Source organism: Cherax quadricarinatus, chromosome 26 (genome assembly GCF_038502225.1).
Source record: "Cherax quadricarinatus isolate ZL_2023a chromosome 26, ASM3850222v1, whole genome shotgun sequence".
NCBI classification, from domain to species: domain Eukaryota; kingdom Metazoa; phylum Arthropoda; class Malacostraca; order Decapoda; family Parastacidae; genus Cherax; species Cherax quadricarinatus.
The window spans coordinates 2,330,315-2,345,042 of record NC_091317.1 but is presented as its reverse complement, the minus strand read 5'-3'; the positions used below and the strand labels follow the sequence as shown (position 1 = coordinate 2,345,042).

At 40.5% G+C, this 14,728-nt stretch overlaps 1 protein-coding gene across 5 annotated transcripts in view; it reads right to left on the bottom strand.

Moving 5' to 3' along the window:
- Haspin (haspin) overlaps positions 1-14,728 on the bottom strand; it is a 157,231-nt gene that overhangs the window by 88,887 nt on the left and 53,616 nt on the right. For all 5 annotated transcript variants that reach the window (XM_070088742.1, XM_070088740.1, XM_070088743.1 and 2 more), the window contains one exon: positions 8,693-8,723. In XM_070088742.1, coding sequence (XP_069944843.1) covers positions 8,693-8,723 — 31 coding nt within the window. The remainder of the gene's footprint in view (positions 1-8,692; positions 8,724-14,728) is intronic.

The window sequence follows — 14,728 nt, the reverse complement described above, 5'->3', positions numbered from 1 at the left end:
ATGAAAGGGGGTAAAGCAGCTGGAACTGATGGGATCATGACAGAAATGTTAAAAGCAGGGGGGGATATAGTGTTGGAGTGGTTGGTACTTTTGTTTAATAAATGTATGAAAGAGGGGAAGGTACCTAGGGATTGGCAGAGAGCATGTATAGTCCCTTTATATAAAGGGAAAGGGGACAAAAGAGACTGTAAAAATTATAGAGGAATAAGCTTACTGAGTATACCAGGAAAAGTGTACGGTAGGGTTATAATTGAAAGAATTAGAGGTAAGACAGAATGTAGGATTGCGGATGAGCAAGGAGGTTTTAGAGTGGGTAGGGGATGTGTAGATCAGGTGTTTACATTGAAGCATATATGTGAACAGTATTTAGATAAAGATAGGGAAGTTTTTATTGCATTTATGGATTTAGAAAAGGCATATGATAGAGTGGATAGAGGAGCAATGTGGCAGATGTTGCAAGTATATGGAATAGGTGGTAAGTTACTAAATGCTGTAAAGAGTTTTTATGAGGATAGTGAGGCTCAGGTTAGGGTGTGTAGAAGAGAGGGAGACTACTTCCCAGTAAAAGTAGGTCTTAGACAGGGATGTGTAATGTCACCATGGTTGTTTAATATATTTATAGATGGGGTTGTAAAGGAAGTAAATGCTAGGGTGTTTGGGAGAGGGGTGGGATTAAATTATGGGGAATCAAATTCAAAATGGGAATTGACACAGTTACTTTTTGCTGATGATACTGTGCTTATGGGAGATTCTAAAGAAAAATTGCAAAGGTTAGTGGATGAGTTTGGGAATGTGTGTAAAGGTAGAAAGTTGAAAGTGAACATAGAAAAGAGTAAGGTGATGAGGGTGTCAAATGATTTAGATAAAGAAAAATTGGATATCAAATTGGGGAGGAGGAGTATGGAAGAAGTGAATGTTTTCAGATACTTGGGAGTTGACGTGTCGGCGGATGGATTTATGAAGGATGAGGTTAATCATAGAATTGATGAGGGAAAAAAGGTGAGTGGTGCGTTGAGGTATATGTGGAGTCAAAAAACGTTATCTATGGAGGCAAAGAAGGGAATGTATGAAAGTATAGTAGTACCAACACTCTTATATGGGTGTGAAGCTTGGGTGGTAAATGCAGCAGCGAGGAGACGGTTGGAGGCAGCAGAGATGTCCTGTTTAAGGGCAATGTGTGGTGTAAATATTATGCAGAAAATTCGGAGTGTGGAAATTAGGAGAAGGTGTGGAGTTAATAAAAGTATTAGTCAGAGGGCAGAAGAGGGGTTGTTGAGGTGGTTTGGTCATTTAGAGAGAATGGATCACAGTAGAATGACATGGAAAGCATATAAATCTATAGGGGAAGGAAGGCGGGGTAGGGGTCGTCCTCGAAAGGGTTGGAGAGAGGGGGTAAAGGAGGTTTTGTGGGTAAGGGGCTTGGACTTCCAGCAAGCGTGCGTGAGCGTGTTAGATAGGAGTGAATGGAGACGAATGGTACTTGGGACCTGACGATCTGTTGGAGTGTGAGCAGGGTAATATTTAGTGAAGGGATTCAGGGAAACCGGTTATTTTCATATAGTCGGACTTGAGTCCTGGAAATGGGAAGTACAATGCCTGCACTTTAAAGGAGGGGTTTGGGATATTGGCAGTTTGGAGGGATATGTTGTGTATCTTTATATGTGTATGCTTCTAGACTGTTGTATTCTGAGCACCTCTGCAAAAACAGTGATAATGTGCGAGTGTGGTGAAAGTGTTGAATGATGATGAAAGTATTTTCTTTTTGGGGATTTTCTTTCTTTTTTGGGTCACCCTGCCTCGGTGGGAGACGGCCGACTTGTTGAAAAAAAAAAAAATCTTTATAGCACTGAATATCATTTTGTAAAGCTCGCCTAACCCTAATGTTTCATTCAATGTTTGGATCCACGTTCATTATGAAGTCACGAACACCTTCTACTTTTGCAGTCAACGTTAATAGCTCATCCAATGTGAATTCTTTTCGGGGGCAGCATTTTTTTTTTCTTCTTCTTCTTGAGTTTCCTTTGTTTCTTCATTTAAATGCAGCTGATCCATTTCCATGTGCTGCATCATCAAGATCATCGGAATGAGTCACTGCACTGACACATTTTTACAATCCAAAGCTTCTAATCTGAGATGATCTTTCCCAGCTGCACAATGTTTTCACACACAGTTTCAATATGGGATTTAAAACAGGCAAACTCAAAGTAAAAGAAACTGCCGAACAGCTCTCATGTTGCTTACAGTTACTTCAAGCGATGACTTGCTTATGTTTTCAATGGTATTTCAGATATTGTAGCCTTTCCAAAATTCTTTTAAACTTATGGCATTTTCTCCCATTACAGTGGACCCCCACGTTTCGGCGGCCGCGACTTTCGTGAAATCCGATTTTCGGCAACTTTTTTCATCAAAATACAGTGGACCCCCGCATAACGATCACCTCCCAATGCGACCAATTATGTAAGTGTATTTATGTAAGTGCATTTGTACGTGTATGTTTGGGGGTCTGAAATGGACTAATCTACTTCTCAATATTCCTTATGGGAACAAATTCGGTCAGTACTGGCACCTGAACATACTTCTGGAATGAAAAAATATCGTTAACCGGGGGTCCACTGTATAGCCTAGCGGTTCGTGATTGGCCTCGTGATTCTACGACCGTCTGGTACGCGTCTGCCCAGCATCAGCACCACAAAACCAATCTCCTGCACCATTCGTCAGTGTGCCACTGTTTATCAGCGAGTGACCATCATCGCATGTGTCCATAGGATACATTTTGTAATATTCCATTCTCTTTCTGTGCTTCCAACTGCTAAATAAGTCACCATGGGCCCAAAGAAAGCTAGTGCCAGCCCTCTGGTAAAGGAAGTGAGAAACACGATCGAATTAAAGAAAGAAATAATAAAAAAATATGAAAGTGGAGTGCGTGTTTCAAAGCTTGCCAGGATGTATGGCAAACACCGTTCAACCATCACTTCGATCGTGGCGAATTGAAAGGAAATCGAGAAGCTGTTGTTGCAAAATGGAAAGATATGCTGACAAAAAAGAGATCGCAAATACTTGAAGTGGAGAGGTTACTGTTAGTGTGGATTACCCAAAAACAGTTAGCAGGAGATAGTGTTATGCAGTCGATAATTTGTGAAAAGGCAAGGCAGTTGCATGACTATCTCATAAAAAAAATGCCCTCAACGAGTGCTGATGTTTGTGATTTTAAGGCCAGCAAAGGCTGGTTTGAGAGATTGAGGAAGAGTAGTGGCATACACAGTGTGGTAAGGCATGACGAGGCTGCAAGTTACGACAAAAATGCAGCTGAAAACTATGTTCAGGAATTCAAGGGGTACACAGAGGCTGAACAATTCAAATCCCAACAAGTGTTCAATTGTGACCCAATGAAAGACAGGCTAACTCTCATGTTTTGTAGTAATGCTAGTGGGGATTGCAAAGTAAAGCCTATACTGGAGCAGCAACAGCCTGGTTGACCAGGCGAGCACCAGACGAGCCTGGCCCATGGCCGGGCACAGAGTAGATATACTCTTGAAATTCTTCAAAGGTATATATCAAAGGTGCATCACTCTGAAAATCCCAGAGTGTTCAAGAAAAACAGTGTCGCCAAGAGTAAATTGTGTGTGATGTGGAAGGCTAACAGTAACGCACGAGTCACAAGGGAAATTTTCCTTGCTTGGTTCAATGAAGTGTTTGGCCCCAGTGTGAAGAAATACCTCCTGGAAAATAAATTAGAACTCAAATGCCTCCTGGTAATGGACAATGCTCCTGATCATCCTCCAGACCTGGAAAAGCAAATGGTGCAGGAATTTCGTTTCATCACAGTGAAGTTCTTGCCCCCTAATACCACTCCTCTCCTCCAGCCCATGGACCAGCAGGTCATTTCAAACTTCAAAAAACTGTACACCAAAGCAGTGTTTCAAAAGTGCTTTGAAGTGACCTCAGATACTGAACTGACCCTAAGAGAGCTCTGGAAAGATCACTTCAATATCCTCCATTGCATAAACCTTATAGGAAAGGCTTGGGAGGGAGTGACTTCCAGGACTTTGAACTCTGTCTGGAGAAAATTGTGGCCACAATGTGTTCAAGAGAGGGATTTTGAAGGGTTTGGGGCTGACCTTGAGGAGCCTATGCCAATTGTGGAAAGTATTGTGGCATTGGGGAATTCCATGGGGTTGGATGCGAGTTTCGAGGATGTGGAAGAGTTGGTGGAGGACCACGATGAAGAGCTAACCACTACAGAGCTGCAAGAGCTTCATCTGCAACAGCAACAGACCACAGCTCAGGAAATTGCTTCAGAGGAGGAGGAAGAGATGGAGGAAGGTGCCTTCTTCAAAGATTAAGGACATTTGTGCAATGTGGACAAAGGTGCAAACATTTAAGGATGAACTTCACCCTGACAAAGCTGTTGCAGGCCATGCTGACAACAGGTACAATGACAATGTGTCCCATTTTAGGGAAGTCTTAAAGAAACGCCAGAAACAAGAGCTCTCTGGACAGACATTTTGTGCGACAGGGGTCCAGTGACTTGCAAGATGGTCCCAGTGGCATTAAAAAACAAAGGGAAGTAACCCAGGAAAAGGACTTGGTACCTGCAGTCTTTATGGAAGGGGATTCACCTTCCAAACAATAATGTACCTTCATCCTCTCCCCTCCTCCCGTCTTCCATCCACCCAGAGTCATCAATGAAGATAAGTGTAATATTATTTTATATATGTATGTACTTGATTTATCATTGTTTTCTGCATGTAAATCTTTATTTAATTTGAAAAAAAAAATAATTAATATTTTTGGGTGTCTGGAACAGATTAATTGGATTTATATTATTTCTTATGGGGAAAATGGTTTCGCCATTTGTGAATTTCGACTTTCAGCAGACTTTCTGGAATAGATTAATCATGAAAGACAGGGGTCCACTGTATTACTTTTATGGCTTGCACCAAGGTATATACATCTTAAATAATTGGCCTTAAATGTAGCAATGACACAGTGATCCACTGGCTGCAATAATGATGCTGTGTTCAATGGCAGGAAAATGGCAATGACATTTTCATTCAAGTCAGGAGAAGGATGACCTGGTGCATTGACCAAAAAAACAATTTTAAAAATCTGTCATTATCTTTGCAACAACATTCAACTGCAAAGCTAAAATAATTTGCAAGCCAATCTTCAAACAACTGTCTCGTTACCCAGGGTTTCTTATTTCACTGCCATATAACAGGAAGGCCTAGGTAGTAGGTTGGTAGACAGCAACCACCCAGGTAGGTACTACTGTCCTGCCAAGTGAGTGCAAAACCAAAGTCTGTAAATGTTTTACATGATGGTAGGATTGCTGGTGCCTTTTCAGTCTCGTAAACATGCAAGATTTCAGGTACTTCTTGCTACTTCTGCTTACACTTAGGTCACACTACACATGCATGTACAAGCATATATGTACACACCCCTCTGGGATTTCTTCTATTTTCCTGCTAGTTCTTGTTCTTGTTTATTTCCTCTTATCTCCAAGGGGAAGTAGAACAGAATTCTTCCTCCACAAGCCATGTGTGTCAGAGTTGGCTAAAATGCTAGGAGCAAGGTGTTAGTAACCCCTTCTCCTGTATACATTACTAAAATTAAAAAGAGAAACTTTTGTCTTTCTCTTTGGGCCACCCTGCCTCTGCTGGAAACAGGTGGTTTATTGAAAGAAGATTACAGGAAGAGAATTTTTGAATAGGATTTAAGAGCCCTTGGATTTTCTGCTCTGTACACTAGTATAGGCTTCAATTTAACCCTTTCAGGGTCGGTGTCGTACTAGTACGGTTTGCACACCAGGGTTGGTGCTGTACTAGTACACGTAAATTCTAGCGCATTCAAATCTAGCGAGAGAAAGCTGGTAGGCCTACATATGAAAGAATGGGTCTATGTTGTCAGTGTGCACAGTATAAAAAAAATCCTGCACCACACAGTGTATAATGAGAAAAAAACTCTGACCGTGTTTTTGGTTTAAAACAGCGACTTTGAAGTGTACCTTTGTATGGTATTTATGGTTGTATTCTAGTTTACCTGGTCTCATTTTATAGAATGGGAAACATTACAGAAACTGAGATGATTTTGATTGGTTTCACAATGAAAAGTACCTTGAAATTCAGCTCAAAGTAGCAGAAATGTTTGATTTTTACCAAAGTAAACAAATCATGCCACACGTCCAATACACGTCGACTGGCGAGTCTAATATTCTTTCACAAGTGCACTGATATTATTTATACCATTTCTACACTAATGCAGTAGTCTGCATAACAGGAAATCTTCTAATTTTTATTAGAATAAAAATTCAAAGTGGAAAGCAAAAGAAATGTAAGAGGGGCCTGGGGACATTACTAAAGAACAGAGGAAATGTTATTTTAGTGCCAGGAATGTCTGTCTTGTTTATTCTGAACCCCATTTGGAAATTGGCATCTTTTGAAATATGTGCAAAATTGGCAAAATTGTTAATTTCTGACCACTTTATTGGATAGTTGAAATCGGTAAATGGGTGGTTTCTTGTATTCACTTGATAGAAAAAATGGAGTTCTAATGAAATAGTTATGATTTTTGTCAACTAGTGCACTGGAATTGACCGAAAATAGGGCTCAAAGTGAGCGAAATCGCCAATGCGTAAACATCGTCAAAACCATGAACTTCACGAGAGCATGATTCCATAAGTTCTCCATCAAATTTTATACTTTTGGTGTCATTATGATCGGGAAAAGATTCTCTATCTTTCCATAAGAAAAAATATTTTTTTTTTTCCGAAAAATTTTCGCCCCCGAGAACAAGTTTAAGACAGGGTCTCTCGACCCTGAAAGGGTTAACAATCACTTGACGTATACAATGCTGTAGCCATGCCATGTCTCTATTTTATCTTTATTTCTTATACGTGCACATACCGATGCTTCAACCATTTTCTTGTCACATGCTGTTTTAGCATATGATGCACCATCTTCATGTTATATAATTTCCAATTTTTCATCTAACGTTAACCATTTACATTTGCTAGAATGTTCAGCATCACTGCATTTCCTCTTTCCACTCATATATGCGTATAAAAGAGGTATCACTCTTTTTTTTATTAACACATCGGCCGTCTCCAACCAAAGCAGGGTGGCCCGAAAAAGAAAAACTTTCACCATCATTCACTCCATCACTCTTGCCAGAGGCATGCTTACACTACCATTATAACACTGCAACATTAACACCCCTCTTTCAGAGTGCAGGCACTGTACATCCCACCTCCAGGATTCAAGTCTGACCTGCCGGCTTCCCTGAATCCCTTCATAAACGTTACTCTGCTCACACTCCAATGGCAAGTCATATCCTAAAAATCATTTGCCTCCATTCGCTCCTGTCTAACACACTTCCACATGCTTGCTGGAAGTCCAAGCCCCTCTCACACAAAACCTCCTTTACCCCCTCCCTCCAACCCTTCCTAGGCCGACCCCTACCCCGCCTTCCCTCCACTACAGATTTACACACTGTTGAAGTCATTCCATTTTGTTCCAGCCTCTCTACAAGTCCGAACCACCTCAACAAGGAAATTAAAGTGAACATAGAAAAAAACAAGGTGATGCAGGTAACAAACAATTTAGGCAATGAAGCATTGGATATCAGATCGGAAGGAGGGAGTATGAAGGAATTGAATGTGCTTGGATATTTGGGAGTGGACTTATCGGTAGATGGGTCTATAAAAGATGAACCATAGAATTGATGAAGACAAAAAGGTGAGTGGTACAATGAGGTACCTGTGGAGATGTGGAGACAATGTTATCCATGGAGGCAAATTGGGGAATGTATGAGAATATGGTGGTACCAACACTCCTATATGGGTGTGAAACAAGGGTTGTGAATGTTGCATGGAGGAGACTGCTGGAGGCACTAGAGATGTCTAGTGCCTCCAGCAGCCTCCAGATGTGTGCTGTAAACATTATGCAGAGAATTTGTAGCTTGCATATTAGGTGCGAGGTTACTAAAAGTATTATCCAGAGGGCTGAGGAGGCCTAGTTTAGGGGGTCTGAACATTTAGAGGATTGCACAAAATAGGATGACTTGGAGGGCTTATAAATCTGTAGTGGAGGGAAGGCAGGGTAGGGGTCATCCTAGGAAAAGATGGAGGGAGGGAGATAAAGTTTTGTGTGTCAGGGGCTTGTACATCCAGCATGTGTGTGTAAGGGTGTTAGATAGGAGTGGGGGCAAATGGTTTTTGGGATTTGACAAGCTGTTCGAGTGTGAGAAAGGTAACATTTGTGAAGGATTCAAGGGAAACCAGCTAGTCAGACTTGAGTCCTGGAGGTGAGTAGTACAGTGCCTGCACTCTGCAAGAAGGGTGGAGAGGCATCTGAATTGTAGTGTCTGTGCACCTCTAGAAAGACAGTATTAATAGAGTGTATGATGGTAAAAGCTCCTTTTATGGGCCAATCTGCTCAGTGGGAGAGAACCAGTGTGTTTAAAAAATAATAATTCATACAATAATGTTTTCATTTTAAATCAAGAGAAACAATTAAGTTATAAAACTACACAGGAATACCAAAGATAAATAAACAGTGACATTAAGAATTTGCGAATTAATGATAATTGCTTGATAATAACAAGTATGCATATCATTAACAAGATTAGCAAAAACTATTTAATTTTTCATCTTTAATCATTCTTATTATTGAAGAAAAGTTTAATGACTCACCATCACACTGCCCAACAGCACTGTGGAAAATCTGCAAAGCAATACAGTACAGTTAAGTCATCATTTATTAAATGACCAAACTAAAATTAAATAAAAAAAACTTTAGAATACATCTATGTTTTCAGACGATGCTAAAATTTACATGCTGTTATTTTTCACTACAATCCATTTTGTATCAGGCCTGATCAAAAAAATCTCTACATCTACACCTGGATGCGAGTAAGGAAGATATATAACGCCTGAAAAATAGTATGGCAAGTGCAATGGAAGGAAGAGTGCAGGGAAGGGGTTATTTTTAACTAGGATACAGTGGATACACTGTAATGTAATTGTTAACTTTAAAGTTATTTTTTTTATTATTAACATGTCGGCCGTTTCCCACCAAAGCAGGGTGGCCCGAAAAAGAAAAACTTTCATCATTCACTCCATCACTGTCTTGCCAGAGGCATGCCTACACTACAGTTGTAAATATGCAACATTAACACTCCTCCTCCTCGTAATTTACTTGCCTACAACCACCTGAAGCTTTACAACAACATGCGAGACAGGACTCTAGCAGATCTATGTAGTAAAACTGACTAACAGAGTGTGGTCAGTTATGTCAACTGTGGTGGACAGAGGCGAGATTCTTTTGCCATGATCATAGCAATAACAGTTCTGTGACCAATCGACTTCATTCACTGTTCTGAATTAATTACTACAGTGAATTTTGTCCCATATTTCCATTAAACTGAGGTTCCTTAACCTGAGTTCACTGTACTGCAACACTTTAATAAGGTATGCTTAAAATAAGGCCACAATAAGCAACACACTTACCAGTACCTCTAGATCTACATGTAAGGCCTATCCTTTATATTTAAAAATGTATTCAACTTACAGTATAAATATTGTGACCTCCAAAAACATTCAACACCACAGGCAACAAGGTAGATTTTCTTTGCAAGTTATTAACAGCCAACATAAGTGATACAGAAAAGGTGTTCCAAGCCCTCTATTACTAATCTTCATCCCCTTGCAATTTTTTTTCTCATTAGGGGACCTGAATGCTAAAGTAGGAGAAACTTTTAGAGAGGGTGTGGTAGGTAAGTTTGGGGTGCCAGGTGTAAATGATAATGGGAGCCCTTTGATTGAACTTTGTATAGAAAGGGGTTTAGTTATAGGTAATACATATTTTAAGAAAAAGAGGATAAATAAGTATACAAGATATGATGTAGGGCAAAATGACAGTAGTTTGTTGGATTATGTATTGGTAGATAAAAGACTGTTGAGTAGACTTCATGATGTACATGTTTATAGAGGGGCCACAGATATATCAGATCACTTTCTAGTTGTAGCTACACTGAGAGTAAAAGGTAGATGGGATACAAGGAGAATAGAAGCATCAGGGAAGAGAGAGGTGAAGGTTTATAAACTAAAAGAGGAGGCAGCTAGGGTAAGATATAAACAGCTATTGGAGGATAGATGGGCTAATGAGAGCATAGGCAATGGGGTCGAAGAGGTATGGGGTAGGTTTAAAAATGTAGTGTTAGAGTGTTCAGCAGAAGTTTGTGGTTACAGGAAAGTGGGTGCGGGAGGGAAGAGGAGCGATTGGTGGAATGATGATGTAAAGAGAGTAGTAAGGGAGAAAAAGTTAGCATATGAGAAGTTTTTACAAAGTAGAAGTGATGCAAGGAGGGAAGAGTATATGGAGAAAAAGAGAGAGGTTAAGAGAGTGGTGAAGCAATGTAAAAAGAGAGCAAATGAGAGAGTGGGTGAGATGTTATCAACAAATTTTGTTGAAAATAAGAAAAAGTTTTGGAGTGAGATTAACAAGTTAAGAAAGCCTAGAGAACAAATGGATTTGTCAGTTAAAAATAGGAGAGGAGAGTTATTAAATGGAGAGTTAGAGGTATTGGGAAGATGGAGGGAATATTTTGAGGAATTGTTAAATGTTGATGAAGATAGGGAAGCTGTGATTTCGTGTATAGGACAAGGAGGAATAACATCTTGTAGGAGTGAGGAAGAGCCAGTTGTGAGTGTGGGGAAAGTTCGTGAGGCAGTAGGTAAAATGAAAGGGGGTAAGGCAGCCAGGATTGATGGGATAAAGATAGAAATGTTAAAAGCAGGTGGGGATATAGTTTTGGAGTGGTTGGTGCAATTATTTAATAAATGTATGGAAGAGGGTAAGGTACCTAGGGATTGGCAGAGAGCATGCATAGTTCCTTTGTATAAAGGCAAAGGGGATAAAAGAGAGTGCAAAAATTATAGGGGGATAAGTCTGCTGAGTATACCTGGTAAAGTGTATGGTAGAGTTATTATTGAAAGAATTAAGAGTAAGACGGAGAATAGGATAGCAGATGAACAAGGAGGCTTTAGGAAAGGTAGGGGGTGTGTGGACCAGGTGTTTACAGTGAAACATATAAGTGAACAGTATTTAGATAAGGCTAAAGAGGTCTTTGTGGCATTTATGGATTTGGAAAAGGCGTATGACAGGGTGGATAGGGGGGCAATGTGGCAGATGTTGCAAGTGTATGGTGTAGGAGGTAGGTTACTGAAAGCAGTGAAGAGTTTTTACGAGGATAGTGAGGCTCAAGTTAGAGTATGTAGGAAAGAGGGAAATTATTTCTCAGTAAAAGTAGGCCTTAGACAAGGATGTGTGATGTCACCGTGGTTGTTTAATATATTTATAGATGGGGTTGTAAGAGAAGTAAATGCGAGGGTCTTGGCAAGAGGCATGGAGTTAAAAGATAAAGAATCACACACAAAGTGGGAGTTGTCACAGCTGCTCTTTGCTGATGACACTGTGCTCTTGGGAGATTCTGAAGAGAAGTTGCAGAGATTGGTGGATGAATTTGGTAGGGTGTGCAAAAGAAGAAAATTAAAGGTGAATACAGGAAAGAGTAAGGTTATGAGGATAACAAAAAGATTAGGTGATGAAAGATTGAATATCAGATTGGAGGGAGAGAGTATGGAGGAGGTGAATGTATTCAGATATTTGGGAGTGGACGTGTCAGCGGATGGGTCTATGAAAGATGAGGTGAATCATAGAATTGATGAGGGGAAAAGAGTGAGTGGTGCACTTAGGAGTCTGTGGAGACAAAGAACTTTGTCCTTGGAGGCAAAGAGGGGAATGTATGAGAGTATAGTTTTACCAACGCTCTTATATGGGTGTGAAGCATGGGTGATGAATGTTGCAGCGAGGAGAAGGCTGGAGGCAGTGGAGATGTCATGTCTGAGGGCAATGTGTGGTGTGAATATAATGCAGAGAATTCATAGTTTGGAAGTTAGGAGGAGGTGCGGGATTACCAAAACTGTTGTCCAGAGGGCTGAGGAAGGGTTGTTGAGGTGGTTCGGACATGTAGAGAGAATGGAGCGAAACAGAATGACTTCAAAAGTGTATCAGTCTGTAGTGGAAGGAAGGCGGGGTAGGGGTCGGCCTAGGAAAGGTTGGAGAGAGGGGGTAAAGGAGATTTTGTGTGTGAGGGGCTTGAACTTCCAGCAGGCATGCGTGAGCGTGTTTGATAGGAGTGAATGGAGACAAATGGTTTTTAATACTTGACGTGCTGTTGGAGTGTGAGCAAAGTAACATTTATGAAGGGGTTCAGGGAAACCGGCAGGCCGGACTTGAGCCCTGGAGATGGGAAGTACAGTGCCTGCACTCTGAAGGAGGGGTGTTAATGTTGCAGTTTAAAAACTGTAGTGTAAAGCACCCTTCTGGCAAGACAGTGATGGAGTGAATGATGGTGAAAGTTTTTCTTTTTCGGGCCACCCTGCCTTGGTGGGAATCGGCCAGTGTGATAATAATAATAATAATAGACTACATTGACAATTCACATGGGATAACCTGGATGCCCTAAACAGAATTCTTGAGAGGAAAAAAACTCACTGTATACATGCTGGTACTTCCTGGGTCAGTGCCAGAATTTCTGTACTGCAGAGGCTTAGGAGTACCTACATGATTTGAAGGGGGGCTAGGAGACCTGTGTTGCAGTAGCATTATTTTTATTTAGGGAGCTATGGGAGACCGGTCTTTTTATTTTTGGGGGGGAGAGCACCTCTTGGCACCACCACTATATACCTACATAGCATTAGATCACATTATGGGGACCAAGATAGGTGCATTATCCCATCTTCTATTTTAATACACCCCAATACAAAAATTTTATAATGAAGTATTATTAATACAGGAATATAAAAATCGGATACCAAATTGGGGAGGCGGAGTATGGAAGAAGTGAATGTTTTCAGTTATCTGGGAGTTAACGTGTCAGTGGATGGTTTTATGAAGGATGAGGTTAATCATAGAATTGATGAAGGAAAAAAGGCGAGTGGTGCGTTGAGGTACATGTGGAGACAAAAAAATGTTATCAGTGGAGGCAAAGAAGGGAATGTATGAAAGTATAGTAGTATCAACACACTTATATGGGTGTGAAGCTTGGGTTGTAAATGCTGCAGCGAGGAGGCAGTTGGAGGCAGTGGGGATGTCCTAAGGGCAATGTGTGGTGTAAGTATCATGCAGAAAATTCGGAGTGTGGAAATTAACCCTTTGACTGTCGCGGCCGTATATATACGTTTTACGAGGTGCCGTGTTTGACGTATATATACTCATAAATTCTAGCGGCTTCAAATCAAGCAGGAGAAAGCTGGTAGGCCCACATGTGAGAGAATGGGTCTGTGTGGTCAGTGTGCACCATATAAAAAAAATCCTGGAGCACGCAGTGCATAATGAGAAAAAAAAAACTCCGACCGTTTTTTTAATTAAAATGCCGACTTTGTGGTCTATTTTCGTATAGTATTTATGGATGTATTCTCGTTTTCTTGGTCTCATTTGATAGAATGGAAAACATGTTACAGAAATAGAGGTGTTTTTGATTGATTTTACTATAAAAAGAACCTAGAAATGGAGCTCAAAGTAGGGGAAATGTTTGATTTTTGCCAATGTTCAAAAGTAAACAAATGATGCCATTGTCCAATAAATGTCCAACTAGCCATTCTAATATGCAGTCATGAATGGGTTGATGTTATTTATACAGTTATTACAGCATTGCAGTAGTCTGCATAATAGTAAGTCTAATATTTTTTGTTTGAATAAAAATTCAAAATAGAAAGCAAGAGTAATATCAGAGGGGTCTGGAGACGTGACTGATGAACAAAGAAAACGTTATTTTAGAGCCTGGAATGTCTGCATTGTTCATTCTGGACCTTATTTTGAAATTGTCATATTTTTTAGTTTTTGTGAAATTGGCCAAATTGCAAATTTCTGACCACATTATTAGGTAGTTGAAATCAGTAAATGGGCAGTTTCTTGTACTCAATCGATAGAAAAAATGAAGTTCTAAAGAAATAGCTATGAGTTTGGGCGACTGGAACAATGGAATTAGCCGAAAATAAGGCTCAAAGTAAGCGAAATCGCCGATTTGTAAACAGCGCCGAGGTCGCTAACTTCGCGAGAGCATAATTCCGTCAGTTTTCCATCAAATTTCGTTTTTTTGGTGTCATTACAATCGGGAAAAGATTCTCTATCATTTCATAAGAAAAAATGATTTTTTTTTTTTTTAAATTTTGCGACACCAGGAGACACCTCAGGATTGGGGGTTGCGACAGTCAAAGGGTTAAGAGAAGGTGTGGAGTTAATAAAAGTATTAGTCAGAGGGCTGAAGAGGGGTTGTTGAGGTGGTTTGGCCATTAGAGAGAATGGATCAAAGTAGAATGACATGGAGAGCATATAAATCTGTAGAGGAAGGAAGGCGGGGTAGGGGGTTGTCCTCGAAAAGGTTGGAGGGAGGGGGTAAAGGAGGTTTTGTGGGCGAGGGGCTTGGACTTCCAGCAAGCATGCGTAAGTGTGTTAGATAGGAGTGAATGGAGACGAATGGTACTTGGGACCTGACGAGCTTGTAGATGAATGGTTCAAAGAACCGACATGTTGTTAAATTAGACATGTGCAACTCTTGGGTATCTTTATTGAGGAAACGTTTCACCACACAGTGGCTTCATCAGTCCATACAAAGGATAAACTTGAAGAACAGGAGGAGAATGAGGTAATCAGTCCCTCAGCCT